Below are 12,902 nucleotides of genomic sequence, written 5' to 3' on the forward strand. Positions count from 1 at the left end.
TTAAAGCTTAAGATATCAAGCAGTGTTTAAATTTATTTGTTAGAGTACATAGTATGAATAACATACTTGAGTACACGTGGGTAACGTCAACCGTGGACGACCCGCAAAATCAAAACAGAGAGTGAGTAAACTACTCTCATTTTCTTCTTCTCTCTCTCTCTCTGTGCATTCTCTCTGCGTACATTCTCTCAAAAACCGCTTCCTTGACCTAAAGAAAAGTTTGTCAACTGATAAGCCTAGGTAAGGATTTCTTTCACTCAAGAAAATACGAGTTATTTTAACTTGTTCATTCTTTCACATTGATAACTTTAAAAGTTTTCAGCTTTATTCCACTTTTACAATTTAATTTAATTTAAATTAAACAGTACATTTGCAGCTTATTCTTTGTATTCTGGTTTTCGAAGATTGCAATATTCCGTTTGCCGTTGAAGAATTGCATTTAATCCGCAGTGTTCTTTAGGTAATCTAGTTATCTTGAATGGGATTTCAGACCGAATAATTATCCAGTTTATTCGTTTTATGTTCACTGCACTCTCGACTTGAGATACAACAAGCCAAACAAGATATTCATAGAAGGAAAGAGAATGGTATGCTTCTGGTACCGATCAAGTATGAACTCGGGTCTACTACAATGGTTTGCTATCTTATTCTTGTCTCTTCTTTTAGTCTCTAATATTTACTTTTATAACTTTGTTTCTGTTTTGTTGCGAATGGGAAAATTTTACCTTGTTTTACCATATAATATACCTTCTGTGATAAAATTACGTGTTTTGTTTTGTTCACATTCAAACTGCGCTGAAATTTGAACATCATTGCAACCTTTTCTCTTTGTGTTTGTAGCCATTCAGATCAAGCTATGATTTGAGAGGGGGCTGATTCAAGATCTACTTGAAAAATTCCATCAGCTCCTGGCCGCTCGAGGGCGACAGTTCCTCCCCGTCGAGGTACTCCTCCAGAACTCTTCCCCGCATGAAGCTTTTCTCGAAGGTACTGAAAGAGGGACAGTAGTGACAAAATGTCGTTTAATCTACGAAACGAACTTATGCTTACCTTAACGTTTCAAATGAGACTGAGTTCCTGGAAAACAGATTCAGATGAGTCCGGTTGGCGACCAATGCCAGTCGACCTGCTCCGAAGAAGCATTTGCCTTGTGATATGTGGAAAAACAGGATGATGTTGAGATTATGTTGTTTCTGAAAAGAGCAGTAGGTGTGAATTATAGCCAGGCCATTGTATTGATAATGTTTACTACAAACCTTCAACAGTTTGTTAAGCTTCGGATGCAACGACGACGTGAAGCCCCAAACATCGGGATTCTCGGCCGCCAGTTGGATTTGCATTACGGATGCTGCGTGCACTATAAAATATCTGGTCTTGGGTTCCCCCTTTCGGTTGTTGTGGGTGTTCTGCTTTCCGCCTCCACCGTGGTGGTGGTGCTGCTGCTGGTGGCGGTTATGATGTTTGTTGCTGTTGTTATTATTGTTACCGTTGCCGTTGCTGTTGCTGGCAGCCAGTTTGAAATCGTTCGGTGAGAAATTGAATGCATTCCCCGCGCCACCATTCACATTCAGGTGGTTCTGTATCACAGGTCGTGGCTTCTGGCCAATGTTACTGTGGCCGGCGAATCCGAGGTGACGGTCCTCGTCCTTCAGCAGCTGGGCCACCGTATTCAACAGGTACAAGTCGTTTGCGTTCGGCTGATATGATCTCGGATGGGTGATGAACTTGAGGAAGAGAGCACTCAGCTTATGCCGAAAATGAAACACCGAGGTGCCAAACTTGTTGTCCACAGCAAAGTTGATCCAATCGTCCAGGACCAACTTGCTCTTGTCGGACATGTCATGTTCGTCGTTGTCCGAATTTGATTCGTCCAGATCCTTCCAGGAAATGAGCGATTCTTCATCGTTCAGGAACAGTGGACCGCAAAACAGGGCGATCGTCACCGGTGCCACAACCGTATTGCACTTGATCAGGCAGTGTATTCCCGCTCGGGTCTTCTCCTCGAATACGATCCATTCCGAGGGAAGTGACAAAATGCTTTCCTTGTTTTTCTTCAACGATTTATCTCTGATGACCGAGCTCGGGTGAGGACTTATCTTCTTATCGATACGGGTTTTAATCGTGGCATTCTCCTTATCGACGCGACAAACGTTAGGATAGAGACCGGCCACGAGACACGCCTTTACCACGGCCCAGTTGTCCGAATTCTGATTCAGATCTTGGATATTGCCGGCACCGTAGCTCTTCACCAACCCTACCGAACGTAGATGACCGAGAATCTTACCCCGCAAGCTACTAATAGTATCCATCGTGCCCGAGTTGAGGAAGAAACGATTACAGAACTGACGCTCCTTCATCGATGGTTTTAACTGAATCACGGAATAAACTTCAATTAATTTAAGAAGACCCAACCGTACAGTTCAACTCACCTCATTCCACTTTTGAAACGCCCGCAGCAGACACAAACAATCGCTGTACGAATCCTCCGCCATGTCCCGCTTCAGTTTAGCCGCTTTATCCTTGTCCAGGGCAGTCGTGGGCAGCACGAAAGGATCGTTCACGCTGAGTGCACTGACGATCGTCAGCACAGGATCGATGCATTTTAAAAATATCCCATAAAGCAGTATCTTTCCAAACCGGGCATCCACTGGCAAATCAGCCAAGATCAACCCTAGCTCCGTGAGGTTTTCATCGTCATCCAGTGCACCCAGTTTCTGCAGCAATTTGATGCTCTGCTTGATGCTCATCGTGGACGGTGGCTGTATGGCTTTGCTCAGGAAGTTCAAGATCGAGGTGTGACTGGCAATGATCGACGTCTGCAGACAAATCTCCGTTAGCGGAACTCGTAGAATCTCCGGCAGCGTGAATTTGTCCATCGCTTCGAACCTCTGGCGGGTGAACAACCGAAAACATACACCGGGCTGCGTTCGACCCGCTCGTCCTGCTCGTTGTGTGGCACAGGCCTGTGAAATCCACGTGGCCGTCAACGAGGTCGTCGATGTCACCGAATCGTAGTGCTTCTGCTTTACCTTTCCACTGTCAATGACGTACACGACGTCATCGATGGTAATCGAAGTTTCGGCGATATTCGTAGAGAGAATGATCTTTCTTGTATTCGGCGGAACCGGTTTGAACACTGCATTCTGATCGTTCGTTTGCATATTACTATGCAACATGTAGATTCGAAAGTTTGTGGTTCCACCCAAGCCGCAGTTTAGCGTCTCATATTGCTCCAGAATATCGTCGTAACCGGGGAGGAACACGAGAATCGCTCCCGGAGCCAATTTCGTGCAGATGTACTTGATGATGTCCAAAATTAAACGATGGTCTATCTTTTCATCATTCACCGTGCTGTGGTACACATCGAGCAGAACCTTGGCCAACTGTCTGGGAGGAGTTTGCATTTGTTGAACTTGTTGCTGCTGCTGCTGCTGTTGAAGCTGATGCTGTTGAAGCTGTTGCTGTTGCGGGTTAGACGCTATTTCCAACAGCTGTGAACATGCATTGTACCCGTTGATGCTGACTGACCAATCTAGCGCGGTGAAATTGTGCTTGCCCTTGATCATCGGATCCGCCCCCATGTCCAACAACCTCTTCACCACGTTTGTATACCCTGCAATAAAAAAAAAAAACATCACTCAAATTCCTCACCAGTCACAACTCCTTACACATACCTTTGGCAGACGCAATCATCATGGCCGTCATCTTCGTCTCCGTATGCTGGAAATTAATGGGATTATTTTCGTCCTCGACCAGATAGAAGAAATGGTTAAAGTCGTCCGGATTGTTTTCGATCCAGCACAACTCCAGGATGTCGTTCATCAGCAGGATCGTCTCGTCATCCATGTTGGCTGTATTGACTACCTCCGACCGATGATGGTTCTGTACCATAGATCTGGCAAAGTCAGGTGTGCTTTTGAACTGTCGTTTCACCTCGTCGATCTTAGCATTGTAACGATCGACTCGAAAGAGGACATCCTCCAGGAAGTTGCTTTCGATGGGGAATAGCCGTCCGGGAATTTCAATCAGTGGACAGTTGTTGAAGTAGCGCGAAAATGTGTTCGATTCAATCGTAGCAGACATGAGAATTATTTTGATGTTCGTATGCTGCAGGACTTTCTCCTTCAGCGAGATCAGCAGAAAGTCCGAATACTGATCGCGTTCATGAACTTCGTCCACTATGATGTGGGTCACGTCGTTCAGAATACTGGTGGAATTCTTGCCCATCAGACACCGCAGGAGAACGCCGTTTGTGCAGAAGACAAGGTTAGTAATCGGACTCAGCCGACTTTCGAGTCGGATCTGATAGCCAATGGTTTGCCCGAGTTGTTCATTCCGCTCGTAGCTCACACGATCAGCTACGGTAATCGCCGAAAGCCGTCTCGGTTGGGTACAAATAATGCGGCATGCCTCGCCCTGCTGTGTACTGGACTCGAGAATGAACTGTGGGATCTGTGTAGTCTTGCCGGACCCGGTGCTACCCGAGATGATCATAACCTGATTCTGCGTCAAGCAGTTCATAATCGCATCCCGATAGGGAGCAATCGGCAATCGAAGCCGTTCTTGGATGACCTGCAGGTTGGAATTCGTCGGAGGTGGGATGCATTTGACGGAATTGCTCGGTGATCCCAGGTTCAGGCTGTACGACGTGAGGCTTGGGTACAACTTGCGCCGGGCGAAGGAATCGGCTACCTCCTTCTGGAACGGGCCCTGCTTCTTTAGTATCAGTTCAATCGTCTTCTGCGAGTTTTCACTGATGTCCAGACTGGCATCGTCGTGGATCAGGGAGAGGATGTTCGATTTGTAGATCGTCAGGTAGCGTTGGTTGCCTATGGGTGGAAGATTAATTTACATTTGCATAAATCAACAACCCTCATTACTTAGCTATTGTCTACATATATAGGGGTTAAAGGGAAAGGAGACGAACAGCATTTTTCAAAAACACAAAAACAGTATTTCCGTTTAAAAACAGAATTCAGTTAATGAAAATGACCTAATGAATCATTTTGAAAATCATCCAAACAGGGATGGTATTAAAAGTTAATCCGAGTTGGAGCTTACCGACATGAGAGAACGAATATATGAATATGAATGCTCGTATGAATGAAACATTAAGTAAGAATCTACTTGCAGTGAGTGAATTTGAGAGTAAATTGTGATACGATAGTTCAGGCCTTCCTTTGCTCAGACGATAAAGGCGCAGGTACAAAGCAAGACCATGCTAGAGGAGGCTAGATTCGATTCCCGGTCCGGTCTAGGAATTGTTCTGTTTGGTAAATTTGTGCCTGGGCATAGAGTGTGGTTGTACTGGCCACAGCTCTCATTTAATTACTGTGGAAGTGTATCTACTTAGAACACTAAGTTGAGAGTACGCAATAAGCTAATATGTGATAAGCAATAAGCAATTGACTAGCCTACTGGTCCCAAGCAAATCGATTAACGTTCCCCATTCCAGTCGAAATTCTAGTACTACACTATGTTTGTTTTGATTCGCTATGAAAGTTTGACAGATAAAATGAGGGGTTCGTGGATTTTGCTATGTTTCTAGGGGTGCATCGATTAGCTTGGGACCGATGATAGTACCAGAGCTGAGCCAAAAAGTTGAGCACGTTTCTTCGGGACCTTCTCGTCTTAGAGTAACCTTTATGATATTATGATGATACTTCAAGCTGAACATTGCATTAGGTCCTAAGTGCAAACAGATTTCGCGTTATTGTTACCACATACAGTGAACTCTCTTCAACTAGGATCATCGAGTTATAGTATAACAATCCCATACAAAATCCCTATCACAGGAGCCATGAAATTCATGTTTATTATAGTTCTGTAATTCGATAGCGAGTTAGTGGACATCGCATTGTGGAGAGTTGACTGTATTTTGATAAAGGAGGTTCTTATCTGGCGTCCAAACGTCAAATACAACAGGGAAATATTTTGCAGCTTATTATTAACGAAAGAAAAAATAGGACCGTTTGAAATGTTCATCTAGAATTGAACTTCCCCTTAATTAGTGTTCACCTTTTTCAGGAGTTATCATCTAACTACGTACTATAGGGTGTCCCAGAAAATATAAGCACACTCTCTACTCGCTGCCATTTTTACCTCGATGAAGTTTATCAGCTGTTCATCGATGTGTGTTGTTGTTTACTTATTGCTCAACAAGTTTGTGTGCGCAAAGTGGATTTTTTTACAAAATCATCAAAATGCGGGGAGGCATTTCCCCGGAAAAGCGCAAACAGATCGTGCACAAATGGTGTGCTATTTCCAACTTATCAGTAAGGAAGTTGGGTCCCATTCAAATATTACGTAACGCAAGAGGGGGTAGGGGTAGTCTGGAAGTGCGTTAACTATCATGTATTAGGTATAGGAAAAGTACGTGACAAGAGGTTGGTCAAAACACCACTTTTTTGCGTTACCTACATAATATTTTAACAGGCCCTTGGCGAAAATAGAGGAAGTACGTATCGGAGCAGTCCAAACCGCCATCCAGAAGTTCGGTGAAGAAGTTACCTTCGAGGACACATCGAAATCAGGCCGTAAACAGGGACCGATGGACCGAAAAGTGGACCAGAAAATCACCAAGCTTTCTTCAATAACAAAAGTGGCTCTGTTCGACATTTGGCCAAAAAACTGAGAACATCGAAGAGTAACGTCCAACGTGCCAAGGCAAGAAACGAGCTGAAAACGTTCAAGAAGCAGAATAAGCCGAAATGGAGTCAGAAACAAGCCGCATCCGTCAAACAGAGGGCTCGGCAGCTTATGATAGCCTGCTTTGTGTAAAATTGGCGTGTGTTATCATGGACTATGAAACATACGTCAAATTTGACTACAAGACGCTTCCGGGAAACCAATACTACACAGTCCGTGATGTTCAAGAAGTAGACGATGCCGATAAGTCAATTTTTACCGAAAAATTTGGTCATTGTTTGGCAAGCTATATGTGAGTGTGGCAAGTTGTCCAAGCTGTTTGTGACGAAAGAGACAATGAACACTGAAATTTACGTTCGGGAGTGTTTGAATCGGCGCCTGCGACCCATGATCCAACCCATGATCAACATGATGGCCAAGTACTATTTTGGTCCGATTTGGTGTCAATGCACTACTCGACAGACACGGTAGCTTGGTTTGTACCAAGCAAACATAGTGCAATACGTGCCAAAAGAGATGAATCATCCGAATTGTCCGGAGGTCCAGTCAATCGAAACTTTTTGGGCACTTTCCAAGGGATATCTATGGAACCACTTTAAGGCAGCGAATTCAATCGAAGAATTTGAAAAACACTGGACGAAAGTGACCAAAATTATCCCTAAGGCAGCGTCAAATTAAAAGTTCGCTCCTTGGTATACAGGAACTGCGGATTATTTTCATCCAACTGTAGGAGAATACTATAGGGAGAAAATATATTAAATTAAAATGTGATTTCATTAACCAATAATAAACTGTGCTTATACTTTCTGAGACACCCTATACTCATGGAAGGTTTTTTATGTCAATTTCCCTAGGAAAGTATAATTTATAAATCAAGTTTCCCCAAAATGGTTTCACTTGCCTCTTGGTCTATTTTTTAAAATGTACGTTTATCATATTTAAAAAAAAATAACTGTTTCCCAAGAAATCACACCAGATACATGAGAATCAGAAAATGAGATAATTGGCAAATTTTCCAGAACTTGTTTCCCGGGATGTCAGTTGCAGCTTTCTATATTTGATAGTCGAAAACTGACCAAATGGAAGCAATTTCAACTTTTAGGGTCGAAACACGCAAAGCACGTTAGTGTTAAAAGAAGCAAAATTCTTCCAAAAATTGTTTAATTCAGATTTTAACGATCCATCAAATGAAATTGCAACGAGATATTTCGCCTACTCGAACTCTGCGAAATGGTCTACCGCGAAATATCGTACAAACAAATACATGAATAAAGTGCATCAAATTTGTACCTTCTAGGAAAGTTAATATGTCTCATTGTTACGAAGACCTGCTTGAAGACATTAACAGTCAATGTTTCAATTTGTACGAGCATCTTGCTATTTCCTGCAATCCAGTATCTTAAAGATATGACTAACGTTGATGACGGTGCCACAACATTCACACTCAGGTGGGTTTATTCTAGTTATTTTAAGTATCCTGTTAAATCTTCTAATGCTTTTTAAGTCAGGGCTAGCTGAGGCCTCCAAAAATAAGCGATTTTCAGAGTACCGATGGTAGCTAGTACCGAGATTTTCTAGATTACAGAGAAATTCCGCGGACTTCTGAAGGAATTGTAGAGTTTGTTCCTAGCTCTACAACTCCTTCAGAAGTCCGCGGAATTTTTCTGTGATCTAGAAAATCTCGGTACTAGCTCAGGACTGAAGTTCTTCTAAAAGACTCTGAATATCGCTTATTTTTGGAGGCCTCAGCTAGCCCTCACTAGGGCAAATTATTACAAAACCGGAGGTGGCAAGTTAGATTCCCGGTCCGGTTTAGAAAATCTTTCGGGTTGAAATTTTTCGCGCAATTTCCTGGTTTACACAATTATTAAATTCATACATTGCCTGCTCTCAATTAATGTGCTTCAAGGAATACTAAATTGAGTGCAGGCACAAGTTCGTGTAAAACGCTTTCCAGTCAAGTTTTCGGTCCTGACTACGAGGTCTTTCGTTGCGATCGGAATCCTAACAACAGCCGTAAATCTACTGGTGGAGGTGTCCTTGTAGCTGTCCGTAGCAGGTTGGAGGCAAAGGCTATCGAGAACGATTCATGGAACTATGTGGAGCAGGTTTGGACAGCCATCAATCTGGGTGATCGCTCACTATTTCTATGCGCTCTGTACATTCCACCTGATCGAGTCCGCGACAATGAACTCATCGATACTCACTGTCGGTCAGTTTTCACAGTTGTCGAAAGTGCTACTCCAGTTGATGAGATATTCATTTTTGGTGACTTCAATCTGCCAGGCGTTTCGTGGAGTCCATCTCATAGCGGAGTCCTGTACCCAGATCCTGATGGCTCTACATTTCACGCAGGAGCTATTAGCCTTCTCGACAACTACAGCGGAGCGACGCTTTCTCAAATTAACCATGTAGTTAACGAAAATGGTCGTAGTTTGGACCTCTGCTTCGTGAGCACACAGGACAGGGCTCCATCAATTTCCTCGGCTCCTTGTGCACTAACTAAGCTAGCTCCACATCACCCTCCTCTAACTGTCACTGTTGAGGAAAAACTCGGCGTGATTTTGACGACTATCCTGCTACGGTTTCTTATGACTTCCGTAAAACTGACCACCGTAGCATCATAGATGTATTGTCTAGCATGGTATGGGAGAACATCCTTGATCCAGATGACGTTGAGGCTGCAGCGCAAACCTTTTCACATGTCTTGGCATATTTCATGACAGACACGTCCCGAAAAGAACTCACCACAAAGTGTCTCACCCTCCCTGGCAGACGAGAGAGCTACGTAGGTTGAAATCAATCAATAGAGCAGCATTGAGAAGATTTACGAAGTATCGTACGCTTCCTCTGAAACTACATTATGTGAGGCTGAATCACATGTACCAGCGAGTCAGTCGTGAATGCTTTTCAAGTTTCCAACGAGGCATCCAGCGCAAACTTAAGCTACACCCGAAATCCTTTTGGAACTACGTGAACGAGCAACGCAGGGAATCCGGCCTCCCATCGTCTATGGAATTCAACGGAGAAGTTGCTGCCACTGTTCAGGATATAGCCACCTTTTTTTCCGAAAAGTTTGCCAGTGTATTCACTAATGAGATACTAACTGACGACCATATTAACCTGGCTGCCAGGAACATTCCAGTAAACGATCAAACGCTGGGTGCAATTGATGTTAATGCAGAAATGATTTCTAAGGCCGCGACTCTGCTCAAGTCATCCTTCAATCCTGGACCTGAAGGAGTTCCATCTGTATTTTTAAGAGACATATTGCTAGCTTGTTAATTCCACTTCTTCGCCTGTTCCGAATGTCTCTCTCAGGTGGCATATTTCCATCTTGCTGGAAATTTGCGCACATGTTTCCCGGCCACAAAAAAGGAAGGAAATGGGCTGTGGATAACTATCGAGGAATTACATCGTTAAGTGCCATTTCGAAGCTATACGAGCTAGTGATTATGGAACCGTTGCTGTCCCATTGCAAGCAGTATTTGAGTGCTGATCAACATGGGTTTACTGTAGGCCGCTCTACAACCACCAATCTGCTGTGTCTCACATCGTATATAACCGAAAGCATGTCGGATCGGGTTCAAACGGACGTTATTTATTCAGACATATCCGCAGCATTCGACAAGTTGAACCATGCTATTGCGATTTCTAAACTCGGCAGGCTCGGTGTATGCGGTAATCTTCTGAGTTGGTTTCGATCATATCTTACCGGTCGGCAACTAAAGGTTGCCATAGGAAATTGCAGATCAGCTAGCTTCTTCGCCACATCAGGTATACCTCAGGGAAGCCACATGGGACCGTTAATTTTTATACAGTACTTCAACGACGTGCATCTGATCATCGAAGCTCCTCGGTTATCATATGCAGAGGACCTCAAAATCTTCCTAAGAATCTGCTCCATTGCTGACTGTCACTTTCTTCAACGTCAACTGAATGTATTCGCTAGTTGGTGCAGGTTAAACAGAATGGTAGTGAACCCAGCCAAATACTCCGCTATTACGTTCTCACGAAAACAACAACCGATAATATTTAGCTATGACCTGCTTGGCTCGACAATCGAACGCGTGAATCACGTGAAAGACTTGGGTGTGATCTTGGATTCGCAGCTTTCATTCAAGCAACACATTGCATATGTTGTTGATAAGGCGTCAAGAACTTTAGGGTTCATTTTAAGGATAGCTAAAAACTTCACTGATATCTACTGTCTAAAATCTCTCTATTGTTCACTTGTTCGACCGACGCCTGAGTATTGTTCAAACTACAACAACGGTGCCGAGAGAATTGAATCTGTTCAACGTCGCTTTCTTCGTTTTGCGTTGCGTAGATTGCCTTGGAATGATCCGTTTCGATTACTCAGTTACGAAAGCCGTTGTCAACTTATCGACCTAGAACTTCTCCGGACTAGAAGACATACAAGCAGAGCCCTAACCGTTGTCTTCGTAATAACCTTATGCTAAGACTGCCTCTACGTCGCACAAATTATGGAGCGTGCGGTGCGATTTGCGGACTGTAGAGCACATTCAACAGAGTTGCATCTGTTTTCGACTTTCATCTCTCCCGTGATGCGCTTCGTCGAAAGTTTTCTTCTGTTTTTCGCCGGCAGGAGTAACTGACTATAAGGTATATGTTTTTTAATGTTTTTTTTTATGTTATGACCATGCTTGAATGTATTTTTTTACCATAGTTGATAAGGTTAACATCATTGGGGCTTCATCCAGCCTGTTGATGTAAAACAACAATAAAACAATAAAACAAAAACTACATATTCTGACATCCCTTGAAATGAGAGACACAACTTTCCCTTTATTTTATAATCTGTCCGTAAATTACACCAAAACTTCAGCATGAAATTCTTATTGAAATATGTTGCTATTATTATTATTATTTAGCTTTATTTAGGAGGCTTTCCAAATATGTTGCTTTATATCTAGCAAACTTGCAGAAACTTTAATTCTAGGTTCTTTAAACTTCATGCGTCTAACATGCTCTCACAAACCTAGTTCCTCTGAGATATAAGCGGGATATGGGGTATTTTTTTTTGCTTTCAAAGATGTATCCTTTATTCATAATCCATGAATCCTGATAATCCCAGATTTAAAAGTCAATCGACATCCTGTAATTAGAATCTCACTACAGTTTAGTAAACATTCAATAACCATCCAATTCATCGAAGTGATCACAGTTCCATTATGTACCTATTCCGTTAAATATCTCACCAAATTACTTGATTAATGCAATGAACTGTTAAATAAACTTAATCACAATTGCCCCCACCACTCACGGAAAGCCTCCCGTGCATATCCAAAGTGCGCAGAGAAAAATCCAAAGCTGAATTCAACCAGCTGGAAGCGCAAATTACAAGTGGCTAGTGGCAAACTGATATGTAGGTAGCCAACGTTGCTTGCGTGTATAGTACACGAGAGCAAAAGGGAGAGGCATCGTTTTTTTTTTGTATGCATTCTCCGCAGCCAGATGATTGCATTGCAAGTTGTAGCTGGTAGAGGTAAAAGTAGAAGTTCACTCACCTTTCCCGTGGGATCTGGACTTGAGCGATTTGTTCTTCACGTAATCATGGATGTAGGCCCGGTGCTCCCGGGTAAACGAGGCCGGAAAGTCAAACTCGTTCAGCTTCTCGTCCTGCACAAACTTGTCGATCATGTAGTGAATGGCGATGCGAACATCCTCCTCAATGTTTATGTTGGTTTTTCCTCGGCCGGCCATGTTGGAGCTGTTTTAGTTGATTTTTTCACCCCGCAGAATGCAAGAAATATTTGATCAATTTTAGTCTTGTTTCCGATAGGTTCCCACGTTAAAACTTACCTCGGCTGCTGGCGGAATGGTTGCCGCGGAAAATATGCTAGAAATTATCCTGCTCCAGGGTAGAAACTATTCCAAAATTCACCATTCAATACGCAGATGACGATTTTTCCACCTTTTCGAAGGAGAGCCCACCAAATTTTTCGTTCGCCTGTCAAAAGTATTATTGCACACCAAGCGGGTGAAGGGGAAAAACCTACAACCACTCACCAAGCAACGTCTTTCGCACGCAGGGAACTCACCCGATCAAGACTGATATAATGGAAGGTTGAAACTGTATAAAAATGTTGATTTTATGCAATAAAATGTAAGTCTCAAATTTCTCTTTACGTATTTATTATTGCAAGCGTTAAAAATTAAAAATGGTGCAACTAATATTGCATGTAAATTGTATTAGGCACATCAAACTCTAACATCGTTCATCGTACCGC

At 43.0% G+C, this 12,902-nt stretch overlaps 2 protein-coding genes across 2 annotated transcripts in view; both read right to left on the reverse strand.

The window, feature by feature from the left end:
- LOC135708738 (golgin subfamily A member 6-like protein 22) overlaps positions 1–12,902 on the reverse strand; it is a 422,081-nt gene that overhangs the window by 265,973 nt on the left and 143,206 nt on the right. The gene's annotated exons all lie outside the window — the stretch shown is intronic.
- LOC135708735 (3'-5' RNA helicase YTHDC2-like) lies at positions 273–12,628 on the reverse strand. Its single transcript, XM_065230845.1, has 7 exons — positions 12,475–12,628; positions 12,180–12,382; positions 3,675–4,829; positions 2,430–3,613; positions 1,257–2,369; positions 1,051–1,193; positions 273–990 (listed from the first exon to the last, which is right to left on the reverse strand). Exons 2-7 carry the CDS (start codon positions 12,373–12,375, stop codon positions 885–887), a joined length of 3,897 nt encoding a protein of 1,298 aa, XP_065086917.1. The 5' UTR covers positions 12,376–12,382; positions 12,475–12,628; the 3' UTR covers positions 273–884.

Source organism: Ochlerotatus camptorhynchus, unplaced genomic scaffold (genome assembly GCF_037179485.1).
Source record: "Ochlerotatus camptorhynchus isolate MF236.1 unplaced genomic scaffold, CSIRO-AGI_Acam_v1.1 ptg000334l, whole genome shotgun sequence".
NCBI classification, from domain to species: domain Eukaryota; kingdom Metazoa; phylum Arthropoda; class Insecta; order Diptera; family Culicidae; genus Ochlerotatus; species Ochlerotatus camptorhynchus.

Excerpts from the sequence above, each read along its gene's own strand:
- LOC135708735 (XM_065230845.1), bottom strand. The coding sequence starts at position 12,375 with ATGGCCGGCCGAGGAAAAACCAACATAAACATTGAGGAGGATGTTCGC. Across the intron at positions 4,830-12,179 it reads GTCCAGATCCCACGGGAAAG|GCAACCAACGCTACCTGACG; the intron begins GTGAGTGAACTT and ends TTCCACCCATAG. Across the intron at positions 2,370-2,429 it reads CGTTTCAAAAGTGGAATGAG|TTAAAACCATCGATGAAGGA; the intron begins GTGAGTTGAACT and ends TCCGTGATTCAG.